At 38.1% G+C, this 13,360-nt stretch overlaps 1 protein-coding gene across 2 annotated transcripts in view; it reads left to right on the forward strand.

The window, feature by feature from the left end:
* The window catches only part of SLC2A2 (solute carrier family 2 member 2), a 28,168-nt gene extending 15,557 nt beyond the window's left edge, over positions 1–12,611 (forward strand). For both annotated transcript variants that reach the window (XM_028101065.2, XM_028101066.2), the window contains 8 exons: positions 43–167; positions 3,227–3,342; positions 4,203–4,365; positions 4,860–5,047; positions 7,982–8,086; positions 11,329–11,430; positions 12,122–12,325; positions 12,411–12,611. In XM_028101065.2, the coding sequence (XP_027956866.1) occupies positions 43–167; positions 3,227–3,342; positions 4,203–4,365; positions 4,860–5,047; positions 7,982–8,086; positions 11,329–11,430; positions 12,122–12,325; positions 12,411–12,611 (1,204 nt within the window). The remainder of the gene's footprint in view (positions 1–42; positions 168–3,226; positions 3,343–4,202; positions 4,366–4,859; positions 5,048–7,981; positions 8,087–11,328; positions 11,431–12,121; positions 12,326–12,410) is intronic.
* Positions 12,612–13,360: the final 749 nt, after the last annotated feature.

Genomic DNA, 13,360 nt, shown 5'->3' on the forward strand with positions numbered 1-13,360 from the left:
TTTTGATGCTGAATTTGTAATTCTTGCTTTTTAAAATTTCAGAATCAAAGCCATGTTGGTAGCAAACATTCTCTCATTAGTTGGAGCTCTCTTGATGGGGTTTTCAAAACTGGGACCATCTCACATTCTTATAATTTCAGGAAGAAGCATATCAGGACTCTACTGTGGTAAGTCATCCATGCACACATGCGTGCACATATGCATGTGCGTGCGTACGCACACACACACACACACACACACACACACACACTTGTCTTAAAATCATTCTGAAGGCAGATATGGTAACATGCAGGGAAGTTTTCAAGCCGGAGGTGGCATTATGAAAGGGAAAGGCAATAGCATAAAATTGAAGTCCTGAGTCAGGGAGGTTTGGGACCCATTAAGTGGGAGTTGTGAAACTATCTTCTTGCTCATGGCAATTTCCAGTGGTATAATCGAAGATAAATTATTTAACTCATAGCTTCCTGATCTGTTAAATGAAGGAGATAGTATGTACGATGTAGGGCACTTGTAAGAATACATGTAAAATATTCAGCAAAGAATCTGCCTATAGTAAGCTGCCGAGAAAAGCCAGCTGTTGTGATTGCTCCTGCTCTGCAGTAGACAATGGCACACTGCTACACCCAGAACCTCCAACTTGGCTCTTATGGCCTACTTGGCCACCTAGGTCTCTGTCTCTCCTTTCTGGAAAGACCTTGACACCCAAGCCCATCTCTCAGACCACATTCCCTTAGTGGTTGGATTTCAGATGTGGCTGGGTGAAGCATTACAGTGGCAGTGACTGCAGGGAGAGGGAGTCAGGCAGGGGCAGCTGGTAGAGGAGTTCATAATGGACAAAGGATGCGCCCCTTGCGAACCTCACATCTGAATATCTGGAATCACTAGTTCTTGGGAAGGGAAGGAGGAAGGGAGGGAGGGAGGGAGGGAAAGAAGGAAGGGATTGAGCCCCTCATCGGCTCCATGCTCTGCGGGAAGCATGCTTCTCCCTCTCCCAGTCCCCCTGCTTGTGTTCCCTCTCTCACTGTGTCTCTCTCTGTCAAATAAATAAATAAAATCTTTTTATTTATTTTCAAACTTTTCAAAGTTTTGGAAGTTTCAAACTTTCAGAAGCAAATTTAATCAGCAGAGGTCTGAACAAAGGGAGGATCACTTCATCTCTAAAATAGCCAAATCTTTAGCTTCTCAATGCCAGTGAAGCCCTGATTCTGATGGTTTGGAGTCAAGGTTTTAACCCATTGTCCCAAATCATAGAGCTGTCTTTCAAAGCACTAATATCCACTGGGGCCAGGGGAGGGTGCAAGAGCACAAAATGATGTATAAAATGTTTATAGTTTTTACTTGCAAAGAGAAAAGACTATAGCTTCATGTGTCTTCAATGATCCCCTGAAACAAAAGTCCAAAATACCCACAAGTTAATAACTTAATTAAAAGTCTCTTTTCATTGTTTTCAATGTTAATACAAATAGCTGAAAGTTAGGATAGCTTTATCAAGGTGAAGAGGCAACCCACATGTGGAGAGATTTAGATTCAAAATGAATTAATTCTGGCACTGTCTCTGCAGAGCCTTAGATATATTAACTGGATGTTCTGTAAAATGCAAAGAATAACATTATCAAGGAGTTCCAAATCATGATTCTTCTTTCTTCTTTCTCCATTTTAAAAAATACAGTATGAAAAAAAATCACGAATATTTTTGGGAAAATTGAAAAATGCTATAAACATTGTGGAGCAACCTATCACTAGCATAGCCAAGTAACTTGTACTCCCCAATTATCTTTTAAAATTATGCCTGGTCCTGTTCTGAGCATTAAAATTGCTAAAAATTATAGGAAATATATTTTGACTTTAAATTTGTGTGAACTCAGACCTGTGAGCTTATCTACATTATTATGTTCTTGAGCTACAATAGGAGGTATTATACAGAGAGTACAGCCTGGAAAAGGGACAAATAAATGGGCTTTTTTTTTTAAGATTTTATTTATTTATTTGACAGAGAGAGACACAATGAGAGAGGGAACACAAGCGGGGGAGTGGGAGAGGGAGACGCAGGCTCCCCACTGAGCAGGGAGCCCAATGTGGGGCTCGATCCCAGGACCCTGGGATCATGACTGGAGCCGAAGGCAGATGCTTAACGACTGAGCCACCCAGGCGCCCTAAATGGGCTTTTTCTTATTTAAGTTCAATAGACCACACATTAGAGTCACATGTAAATGTCAGCCAAAATTCAGATGCCATATCAATCATGCAACTGTTCATGAGAGATATTAAGAACAATTTAAAGCATTAAAAACATATTGAAAGAGTTCCCAAATTCATCTTTTACACAAAACCATATATTTTCATTTTATAGACAAACTCGCTAAGAGGAAGACTCTAACAAGTCTTATTTTTAAATTCTCAAGAAAACGCTAAACATTGCATTCAACCTTGCTTGTTGATAGTTTCTAACCTTTTTATGCACTCAGCAAATGGCTGGATACTCCACCATTTCCAACGACTGAGTACATCTGTGTTTAAGAAAGCTATAGAAGGCAGAATTGCCTAGGGCTTTTCAATTTTTTGGTATTCCTTTCAGCACCAAAATCTTTTCTGAAGCCCATTGTTAGGAGAGAATAAAGAAGAAGCTGGGTTGCTCTGGGTGGAGTAATTGAGGGAAGAGCCCCTGAATTCCTTAACCTCTTCCACCTGTCCACACCTCCCTCACCACTTTAACAGTGATCTTGAGGTACTTCCACATTGTGGAGACTCAGGGCTTGTAGTTCTCATGCTAAAGCTCTATTGCACTATGATCTTGGATAAACTGTTTCTCACCTCTGTCAAGTAAAGAGATTGGCCTAGATATGTTCTAATTTCCTTTAATACTATGAGTTTAGATCAGGAATATTATTAAAGCATTCTTCAGTCTCTTTTCTGAAGACAACTTGAGGCATTATGATGTAAAGTCAATTTTAACAAGGCTTTAACTAAATAAGGCAATACTATGAATAATTGCCAAATCCATGACTAACCATTTCTTTCTATTCCTATATCCAACTACAACTTCAATTGAGTCTTATCAACAAATATTCTTTGCATAAACTGTGTCTATGACTGGGGACAAGGGGCCTTCCAACAGACTCTGAAAGGACCTTTTAGTCAGGATATTGACTATACTTACTTAAACCAAATTACTGTTATTGAGATAGTCCTGGCTGCACTTTCACATTTATGTTCATGTTTTATGCAGGACTAATTTCAGGCTTGGTTCCAATGTACATTGGTGAAATTGCTCCAACCACACTCAGGGGTGCTCTTGGCACACTTCACCAGCTGGCCATTGTCACGGGCATTCTTATTAGTCAGGTAAAAACTCCCATCCCCTACTTCACCCATCTTCTACTTTATCCAGCTTCTCCCTCCCTCAGACCAACACAGCGGAAAAAACTAGTTCCACCATTGGGAGTGAGGATGCTGTAGAGACTTAGGCTTTTTAGCTCAAAGCTAAATTATTACTGCTCCACTCACTTCTCCCCTTGGATCTGTGGTATGGTTGGCACTAGAGATGACCCAACATTCCAGGTCTTGAACTTTTGTAGCTAGTCTAGAATTAAATTATTCTGTTCAGATTTCAAAGAATTAGAAACTTCACATTTTTAACTGCTGGATTTCCTTTGTTTTGAGCATCTTACCTGGACAATTAATATGTGTATATTTACCATAGCAGTTTTTTGTTCAGCTGGCTCTATCCTTCCCTTCCATCCCATGGACTCAGAGTCCTCAGAACCCCTAACTTAGGATTATCCAGAGGGTAAACCACTGCAATAAGGATGATAAATCTGGGTCTTATTATAATAATTATTCTATCTATATAATCCCATTTTATTTTTCTGGGTAATCTAAGGAGAAATTTTTTAGGGTCCAAAGTTACACATGATTTTTGGGGTTGCTTTAGATGTCAAATGTGTTCTTAAAAGTTTGGTTGTTTCCCATCCTAAATGGCCCATATGCGTTAATGAAAACAAATTTAAGTGAACTCTTTGTAAAACAAATAGTCCCAAATTTAGTTAAGTAATACACACTAGTAATAGTTTCTGCTTTGGGCATACTTGAATCAAAGTTGTCAGGGATTACTATTAAATAACCAACGTACTTTTTCAACAAATGGTTACAGAAGGCAAACCCAAAGTGTTGTGCAGTTGCCATGCTTCCTCCTGCCTTTTCAGATTGTTGGACTCAACTTTATCCTGGGCAATCATGAGCGGTGGCATATCCTGCTTGGTTTGTCTGCTGTGAGAGCCATCATCCAGTCTCTGCTGCTCTTCTTCTGTCCAGAAAGCCCCAGGTACCTTTACATCAAGTTGGATGAAGAAGTCAAAGCAAAGAAAAGTAAGCCTGTGGATGGTTTTCTTTCTTCCTATTGTTTTGGAACTATCAGCTAATGAAAAACAGTGTGCAAGAATGTTTACTGGTCAAGTTGGTATGAGCGCTTTCCAAATGAAGTTAATGATTACATGTAAGAAGAATGTGCAAGATCACTTCAATATGACTCACACATGCCATTTCAAACCCATAAACACTTGATCCCAAATGGGAAACCCATGTGCAAGGGATTGGACTCAACCAGAGGCTTCTAAAAGAACTTTACCTGCATTATGCTTCTATGGTAACAAAGATCATAGTTTTCTTTGTCATTAGATAAAGCCAAATGTTTTTCTCAAAATTTAAAAACAGGATTTAATTTAACAAAAAGAATTGCCAACACTCACGCTGTAAAGCAATAGAAAGGGCTATGCAGAACTATAGCTCTTTCATTAACATAATAAAAATAAATTTGCTTTTCTTTTGACCTGAGTTTATCAATCTGATCATTTTGTGGGCAGGCCTGAAAAGACTCAGAGGAGGTATTGATGTCACCAAAGACATCAATGAGATGAGAAAGGAAAAAGAAGAAGCATCCAGTGAACAGAAAGTCTCCATAATTCAGCTCTTCACCAACTCTAGCTACCGACAGCCTATTCTAGTTGCACTGATGCTGCATGTGGCTCAGCAATTTTCTGGAATCAATGGGGTAAGTTTAAGAATACTCTTTAACTCCCTAAAATAGGGAAAGAAAGGGGTATAAATTTTTTTTGTATTAGAATTTCTTGAGTTATTTATTTACTTCGTTAGTTCAGTTAGCCACTGTATAGTACATCATTAGTTTTTGATGTAGTGTTCAATGATTCATTAGTTACGTATAATATCCAGAAATCAGAGAGGGAGATGAACCATAAGAGACTCTGGACCCTGGGAAAGGGGTATAAATTTAAATAACTAAAGGCATTTTAAAATGTTGACATCATGTTTTACTACAATAAACATATACTGAGCATTAATTTTCTTTGTTTTGCCTCATCTGCTTTCTAAAATTGGATTCGAATTTTTAAAAAATGTCAACAATCAATGACACTGTGTCTATTAAGATGGAAGGTAAAAAGCAAAAATCATAATTAATACAAAAGAGGGAAAAGGAGAATAATTATACCAAAAAAAAAAAAAACCCTTAAATTAAGGGGCTTCTAGAGTTGAATAGCAAATTTAGGATTCCTGATAGTCCAGGCAAAAGGAGTCCATGGTTCCCTTTATCTATGTATATTTATTATTTTTTATAAAGATTTTCTTTCTTTTAGACAGAGAGAGAGCATGGAGGGGGCAGAAGGAGAGGGATAAGGAGGCTGTTGAGCAGGGAGCCCGACGCGGGGCTCAATCCTAGGACCCTGGGATCATGACCTAAGCTGAAGGCAGACGCATAATCCACTGAGCCACCCAGGCACCCACCTCCCTTTACCTATTTAAGTGAAGTATACCAGGGGCACCTGGGTGGCTCAGTTGGTTGAGCATCAGACTCTTGATCTTGATCTTGGGACTGTGGATTCAGGCCCTACGCTGGTCTCTGTGTTGGGCTCTGCACTGGGTGTGAAACCTACTTATAAACAAACAAACAAACAAACAAAACAAAACAAAATCAAACCAAATGGCCAGGTGCAAAGAAGTTTCCAGCCATGCAAGAAATTTTCATTCTAGGGGTGCCTGAGTGGCTCAGTCATTAAGCATCTGCCTTTGGACTCCCTGCTTGGCAGGAAGCCTGCTTCTCCCTCTCCCATTCCCCCTGCTTGTGCTCCCTCTCTCTCTGTCTCTCTCTCTGTCAAATAAATAAATAAAATCTTTAAAAAAAAAAGAAAAGAAATTTTCACTCTATTTGGGGAGCCAGCATACAAAAGAAACAATAGTGTGAACTGGCATGACATTGGTGAATGAGGGCAGTAGACAAGACATCATTAAGAAACATACTGAATGTTAAACTAGCTAGTTTTTAGGTTTTGAACTGAAATCACCGCATTACACAGACTAAAACTGTTCTACTGGCAATTAGCTACTAGAAGAAAAAAAGTAAGCATTTGCTAAAAAAAATAGATTTAAAAAATCACTTATCCTCTTTTACTGCTGTTAAAAATGTGGTTTGGGCTTCCCCTATTATGAGCTAATTACAGATCCACAAGGGGGTGGCTTGTGGATGGGCAGAGTCTTGGGAGAGGTAAAGAAAGTAATTCTCATCTGTTGAGACAAAAGGAGACCTGGACCTCACTCAACAAGGTGAATACTGCTCTTCTGTCATCTCTATCCTCCTTTAATGGTTCCTTGATGTCCATTTTAATCTAATACTCTGTATAACTTTGGGGTTTGGAGACCAAATTTGTATCCATTTTCTCAGCTCTGCCTGTATATCCAAAGGAACAATACTTAGTCTTTCTGAACCTCCCTGCTTTAGCTACTATCCCAGTGCCTGACTTAGAGGCATCCAGGAGATGTTGAACTGAGGCTGTTGGGCAGCCTAAAAATGTGGGATAGTGTGCAGTGTGCTATAAGCTACTCCTCTCTGAGCACAGTCTGTACCGTCCTTCTCCATTAGCCCTTTCTGCAGGAGGAGGTGCCAGCAACAGGATGTGTTAAATGGGGAAGGAATGAGAGAGGATGAGAGAATGACAGAATGGCCTTAAAAAGACCATTATAAACGTAAAAACATAATTAATAATAAAGGCCATTAGAGAGATTTTGAAGATTTCTCCATGTCTACGGAGATTAGTGAAAAATTTTGGATTAAAAGCAATAGCAACCAGAATTCTTATACATGCTGGCAAGAGTGTCAATTGACACAACTTTTCTGGAAAACCACTTGCCATATCTATCAAAGCTGAGCATATGCATACACTATGATCTAGTAATTCTATTCCTAGATGTAAACGTGTACATATTTCACCACAAGGATTATACTAGAATGTTCATAACAGCACCTTTCATATTCACCCAAATGACAACTACCTAAATACCCATCAGTAGTAGATTGGATAATAGTGGTATATTAATACCAAAAAATGCTAAGCAATGAAAACGAACAGTGTACAAATACACACAACTATATAGATAATTCTCACAAAGGTAATGTCGAAGCCAGATACCAAATAATTCACACTATGTGGTTCCATTTATAGCAAGTACAAAACTAGGCAAAATTTATTATGATGTTAGAGGTTGAAGAGCTTCTTGGAAAAATAGGGGGATATCCTGGAGGGTTCTGAAAGACTGGAAATTATTTATTTCTTGATCTGTGTGCTGGTTACACAGGTGTGTTCAGTTTGTAAAAATTAATCCATATACTTATGTTGTGTGTACTTTCTTGTATGTATTTTATACCTTAACAAAAAGTTTAAAAATTAAAAAATACATATCAAGATAATGCAGACTCAGAGTTTTCAGCTAAATTTAAGGAGAACTTTAATCACAAGTTTCAAACACTAAAGGTTGATAGTGGTTTCTCATTGCCTGGACAGATAAAATGTTTAGGGCATTCTAGGGACCATGGTTCCATAGAAACTACTAAAAATAAACAACCTAAAATATCTCTTGCTTTCAAGCTACCAGTGCTAGGATTCTTGATTAAAGCTAAATTGTTATTACTTTACAGATCTTTTACTACTCAACCAGCATTTTTCAGACAGCTGGAATCAGCCAACCTGTTTATGCAACCATTGGAGTTGGTGCCATCAACATGGTTTTCACTGCTCTTTCTGTGAGTTAATACCCTAGATAAAATAGGCTACTTGTTCCTCAGTTCAGAAATGGGGGAGAGGGGTACCTTGTGACCTAAAAGCAACCAGTGTTTTATTGCTCATATGTATGGGGTGTATAGAACCAAGTGGGTCACGGGAAGAGTCCTATATGCAAATAGCAAACTACTAGGCATGGCTGAACAAGTGGATCACTGGTTGTCCCCATTTGCTAGGATGCCATTTAGTCACTCATTTGTGAATTAATAACTTACTTGGGGGCACAGAGGACTTCTTCCTTGTGTAAATAGATGGATTCCTTTTCCTTTGCTCTGTACTTGAATCTGTTGGGATCAGGTGACTACTTGTCATTCCTATCAATATTGGGTCTTCTACCTAGTTTCCTCTCTTTCCATGGTTGAAATCCTTTTTTTATCCTGATGTCTTGGCAAAAACACTTTTAAAAAAAATAAAGTCTTCTGTAACATATCTATGCCCGTGACAGGGTTAAACAGATTCAGCAAATTCTTATGATATTAGGTTAATGGACAGAGCTTCCAGATAGCTCACAAGGCCATAACTTCTGATGCTGCATTAAAGTGTGTGTGATATTATGAGATGGAGTAGAAGTGGTATAATTTGAAATGTTATTAGTTTTGAAATGTTATGTTTTTTCTGACAAGGGGAAAAGTCATATAGTCTTTTCAAGACTGAATACCTTATATAATGAATGATTCAGTATCTTGACAATATTTAACATAAATAATCTAAGAATTAAAGTAAACAAACAACACAAAAAAACCCCTAAAACTTCCCAACTCACGTAATTCACTCTAAAATGAAGATAATTGGGCTTATTTTTATCTTTGAATGCAGGATATTAAAAAAGTTTGTGCTTTTAAATGTTGGTCACCATGTTGTATTCAACATACTTCAGTGACTTGTTTTTCATTCTCTGCACATGGACTTTTAACTATTACCTTAGGGTGGTCAATAAATTACAGCCTAGCTACCTAGATCAAAAAGCAGATTTGTCCAAACTACATTAAACAGTGCTGGACCTTGGAAAGAGGAGGGAGAACAGATAACAAGGGAACACCAGCAGTTCTGTAGACATGCCTTTAGAGATAATTCCTGTTCAAGCCAAAAGGCCACTGAAAATCGACGAAGGCCTGCTACTGGGATGTAATCCAAGGGCTACTCACATTCTTTTGTCTCCTGAGATATATTTTTTACAAATCCTACTTCAACATATTTTTCTAATATAGAAATTATGCTTAAAACATTTTATATATAACAGGATTTGCTGTGTAAAGCGACAAGTTGTCAAAATTGGGTAACCCAAATTCTAAATGCCTATAAAGGAAATTACTGCAGAATTTCATTTTTGCACCCCTCCCCACCAACCCAGCTGGAGTAGGAGTAGTTGTTTTGAAAAGTTTCTTGATTATTTTGAATATGCCCTTTTAGAGTTTATCCTTTTATTCTGTGAAAGTTTTTGAACAGATGAGTGACATTTTAAATGTCAGCTCTAATCATCTGTCTAACCCTCCAGGGCTACAGATAACATTTAAGATTTTTAATTATATTTATTTTTGAAAAGTTGTTTTAAGGATCAAAAAGTACAAAAAGCATAGTCCTTCAGTCATGCAATACCTCTCCCCTAAATTAACCAATGTTATTGAATTCTGTGTATCTTTTCAAATAAAGATATACAAATAGGAATATGCACTGATAAGTATTAAATGTTTCACCAACTTGGAAGGAACATAATCAACCAATTTTTTTTTTTTGAATGAGTATGTGGGAAAAGAAAGACTTTCCTAACTCCATGCTGAATTATGTTTCCACGTTCCATATTTTCTCCCACACTAATGGGTTGGTAGAAGAGGGCCTGTGAACTTGAGAGAAAACAAAACAGGAAGAAATGGGGAGGGAATGGGGACACAGATAGGTCTAGAGGAGAAGCAGTGGCATCCAGGATCTGCGTGACACACACTGTCTTGGGCAAAGACAAGGGTTCTAGGTCAGGCAGACATCTCCATCATCAAGGAGTGAGTTCATAATTTATTATCCTATTAGTAACAATTGTTCAGAAACAGAAAAAACATAGTAAAAGCCCTCATTCCTGAAGAAATGCTTCTATTTTCTTGATAGCTTGACATGGTGTCATCAAGTCAACTTGGAAAGTCATAGAGTCAAATTATATAGATAAATGTTATGAACTTGGGCACGAGGTGTTTTTCATACTACCTTCTCAACAGTAAGTGTGGGCTCTTTGCTCATCATCCGGAAGTGATCTGAAATCCGAATATGAATTGCCTCTGAAATGAAAGGGGCTTTCACTATAGGTGAAAACAAATGTTTCTCAGATATTCTCAGAGCCAGAGCTCAAGGGTATTGAATTGCTGTTGATTCACTGATAGATTTGTGAGCCAAGCCAATTTACTCATTGAAGTGAGAAATTATGACAGATAACTTTTGTGTGTGATTCACCAACCTTGGCAGTATCCCAAGGATAGTCCCAAAAAGAGTCTATATAAACAAATATTTGTAATAATAATTGAAAAAATAATTGTAAATGTTAAACATTAATGCAAAGGTCCACAAACCCCAAGGTATCAATGACCTATCTCCTAAATTAGGATAAGAAAGCACTTTAAGCTTTTGCTTTAAAGTCTTATCTTTTCAAATGGATAATTCACTTCCAGCACCAAATACACTTTAGGCACACCAGAAAAATGCAGATCTGACTATTTGGTAAAGTGATCAAATTCTGTAGGTTGCCAGGTTGTAATTTGACTTTTTTAGCAGTGAGAAAGTTGGATGAGAATGGTTGACAACGCAACAGTTATACTATTTCAGGTTGTCTGCTGTGCACAAAACCTTGTACTTAGAACAGGATAATTATCAAAAGATAAATTAATGTCCTTTTTTATGTAGAGCCATTTTAAATGTACAAGAAATCTACTGGAAGAGATCCAAGGTGTACAGCCTCTTAATACTATACTCAAGTGATAATTGCAGAGTGGTGGCTCTTTGTCCAGAATGGCCTATTCACATCACTGTGACTAAATGAAGCAGGTATCTGTTAATTACTTCTGCTCACTGAGACCAGTTCTGCCACCTGAGGCAAGAGTCACCCCCCAACTCAGTTCCACATCTGTAAAACGGGATTATAGAACTGCCTCCTTCCAGCTGTATGAATTAAAATTACGTCTTTGGCAGTAAAAACTAAGTCAGTATGTTTTAAAAACTTTCCTAGGTATTCCTTGTGGAGAAGGCAGGGCGACGCTCTCTGTTTCTAATAGGAATGAGTGGGATGTTTGTCTGTGCCATCTTCATGTCTGTGGGACTTATATTACTGGTAAGTGTAGATTGTTGCACTGAGATTTTTGGTTACCATATGATAGCACTTCTGTGTTCCAGGCTAGAGTGCTCTGTATGTCCAAACATTTGAGACTGACTTATAAAATAAAGCCAGAGGAACAGCATAGAATACAAGGGAGAAATGTAAAGTAAAGGGGGACTAGCTTTTGGGGTTTAAAGACTTAAATGTCACAAGCGAATTGCACTTGTTACCAAGGGAGGCAGTGTCGCCAAATGGTCAGAGCATAGTCTCTGGGGTCAGCCCCGCTCAGGTTCTAACACTGGCTCTGCCATTTGGCTACCTATTTGACCTAGGGCAAGTACCAGGACCTCTCCACAGCATCCTCATCCACTACTTCATGGAGGGTAAGGCATCCTGTCTAGCCATCTTGGTATGAATAGGAGCAAAGCTCATAGACTCTTGCCTTGCTTCTATCACAGGAGAAGAATGACTGAGAATCAAAGTCCTAATCCAGAGGATTTCCTAATAACAGGGTTCAAAAGATCTAAGCGTGACTGAGACCAGAATAAACCTGTCTCAGACCAGAATAATCTGTAGTTATTTGCACATAAACCTATCAGGCAGAGAGCCGCGTCACCTCTGAACTCAGTGAGAGCCCACTTAGCTAGAGGAAGCAGCAGCCAATAATCCCAACCCCACTTTTGTTTTCATTTTGTTTTTTCCTCAGGATAAACTGGCGTGGATGAGTTATGTAAGCATGGTAGCCATCTTCCTCTTTGTCAGTTTCTTCGAGATTGGGCCTGGCCCCATCCCCTGGTTCATGGTGGCAGAGTTCTTCAGTCAAGGACCCCGGCCTGCTGCTTTAGCAATAGCTGCATTTAGCAACTGGACCTGCAATTTCATTGTAGCTCTGTGTTTCCAGTACATTGCGGTAAGCAGCCTAATATTGTGCAAATTTGCTGAACAGAGATGGAGGAAAACAGCTGCTAATTGGAACTCTGTTTGTTTCTATGCAGAACTTCTGTGGACCTTATGTGTTTTTCCTCTTTGCTGGAGTGGTCCTGGCCTTTACTCTGTTTACATTTTTCAAAGTCCCAGAAACCAAAGGAAAGTCCTTCGAGGAAATCGCAGCAGAATTCCGAAAGAAGAGTAGCTCGGCCCAAGCGCCCAAAGCTGCTGTGGAAATGGAATTCCTTGGAGCTACAGAGACTGTGTAAAGATAACCTGCTTTTTTGACAAGAACAGAAACAGGAAGGAAGTTGTGTGTTTTTAATTGACGATTCTTTGAGAATTTTATATCTACGTCTTGAAGTATTATTTTATTTTTTAGAGAGTTTTTATGGGCTTTTCTCAGAAATGTCATCCAAAATTACCAAAGAAAGTATTTTTTTAAGTTAGAGCATCTATTTTTGATAGTAAGACTCTGTAATTAAGTAAACCAAAAAGTCTAGCTCAATTTACTACACCAAAGGGCAAGTACATTGTAATGTTCCTAGCTCTATTCTTTATAATGAGGTTCTCCTGAAATGGAAGCAGTGTCAATGTATCATGTTATTGCTTCATTAAGCATGTGACTGGAAACCTGGAGCTGCAGCTCATTTACATATTTGAATATGATTATGTTGGCATTTTCTTACCCACAGACCTCATACTAAAGGAGCTTTGGCTAGTGGTAATAAAAGGTCCATGTTAAAATTGATATTTTTCTATTGCTCCCATTCAGCTTTTTTCTTGTCTTAGAATTTATATTTTGTTTAAAATTTTTTTTCTGTATTTTCACATGGAATGGTTTATTGAGTATATTAAGATATGTTTATAAAAAAAACTTTTATTTTTGGTAGGCTTACCAAAACTTTTGGTACTCAGAAAAAAAAAAATTAGTTCCTTTGCTTGATAACCAAATGATTTTTATAAGATTAAACACTGAAAAGATTTTACCGGTCATATAGCCTGGGTTATCAGTTAA

This window comes from Eumetopias jubatus, unplaced genomic scaffold (assembly GCF_037043125.1).
Source record: "Eumetopias jubatus isolate StellerSeaLion01/CBP00866 unplaced genomic scaffold, mEumJub1_p1.0 scaffold_1, whole genome shotgun sequence".
Lineage (NCBI taxonomy): Eukaryota > Metazoa > Chordata > Mammalia > Carnivora > Otariidae > Eumetopias > Eumetopias jubatus.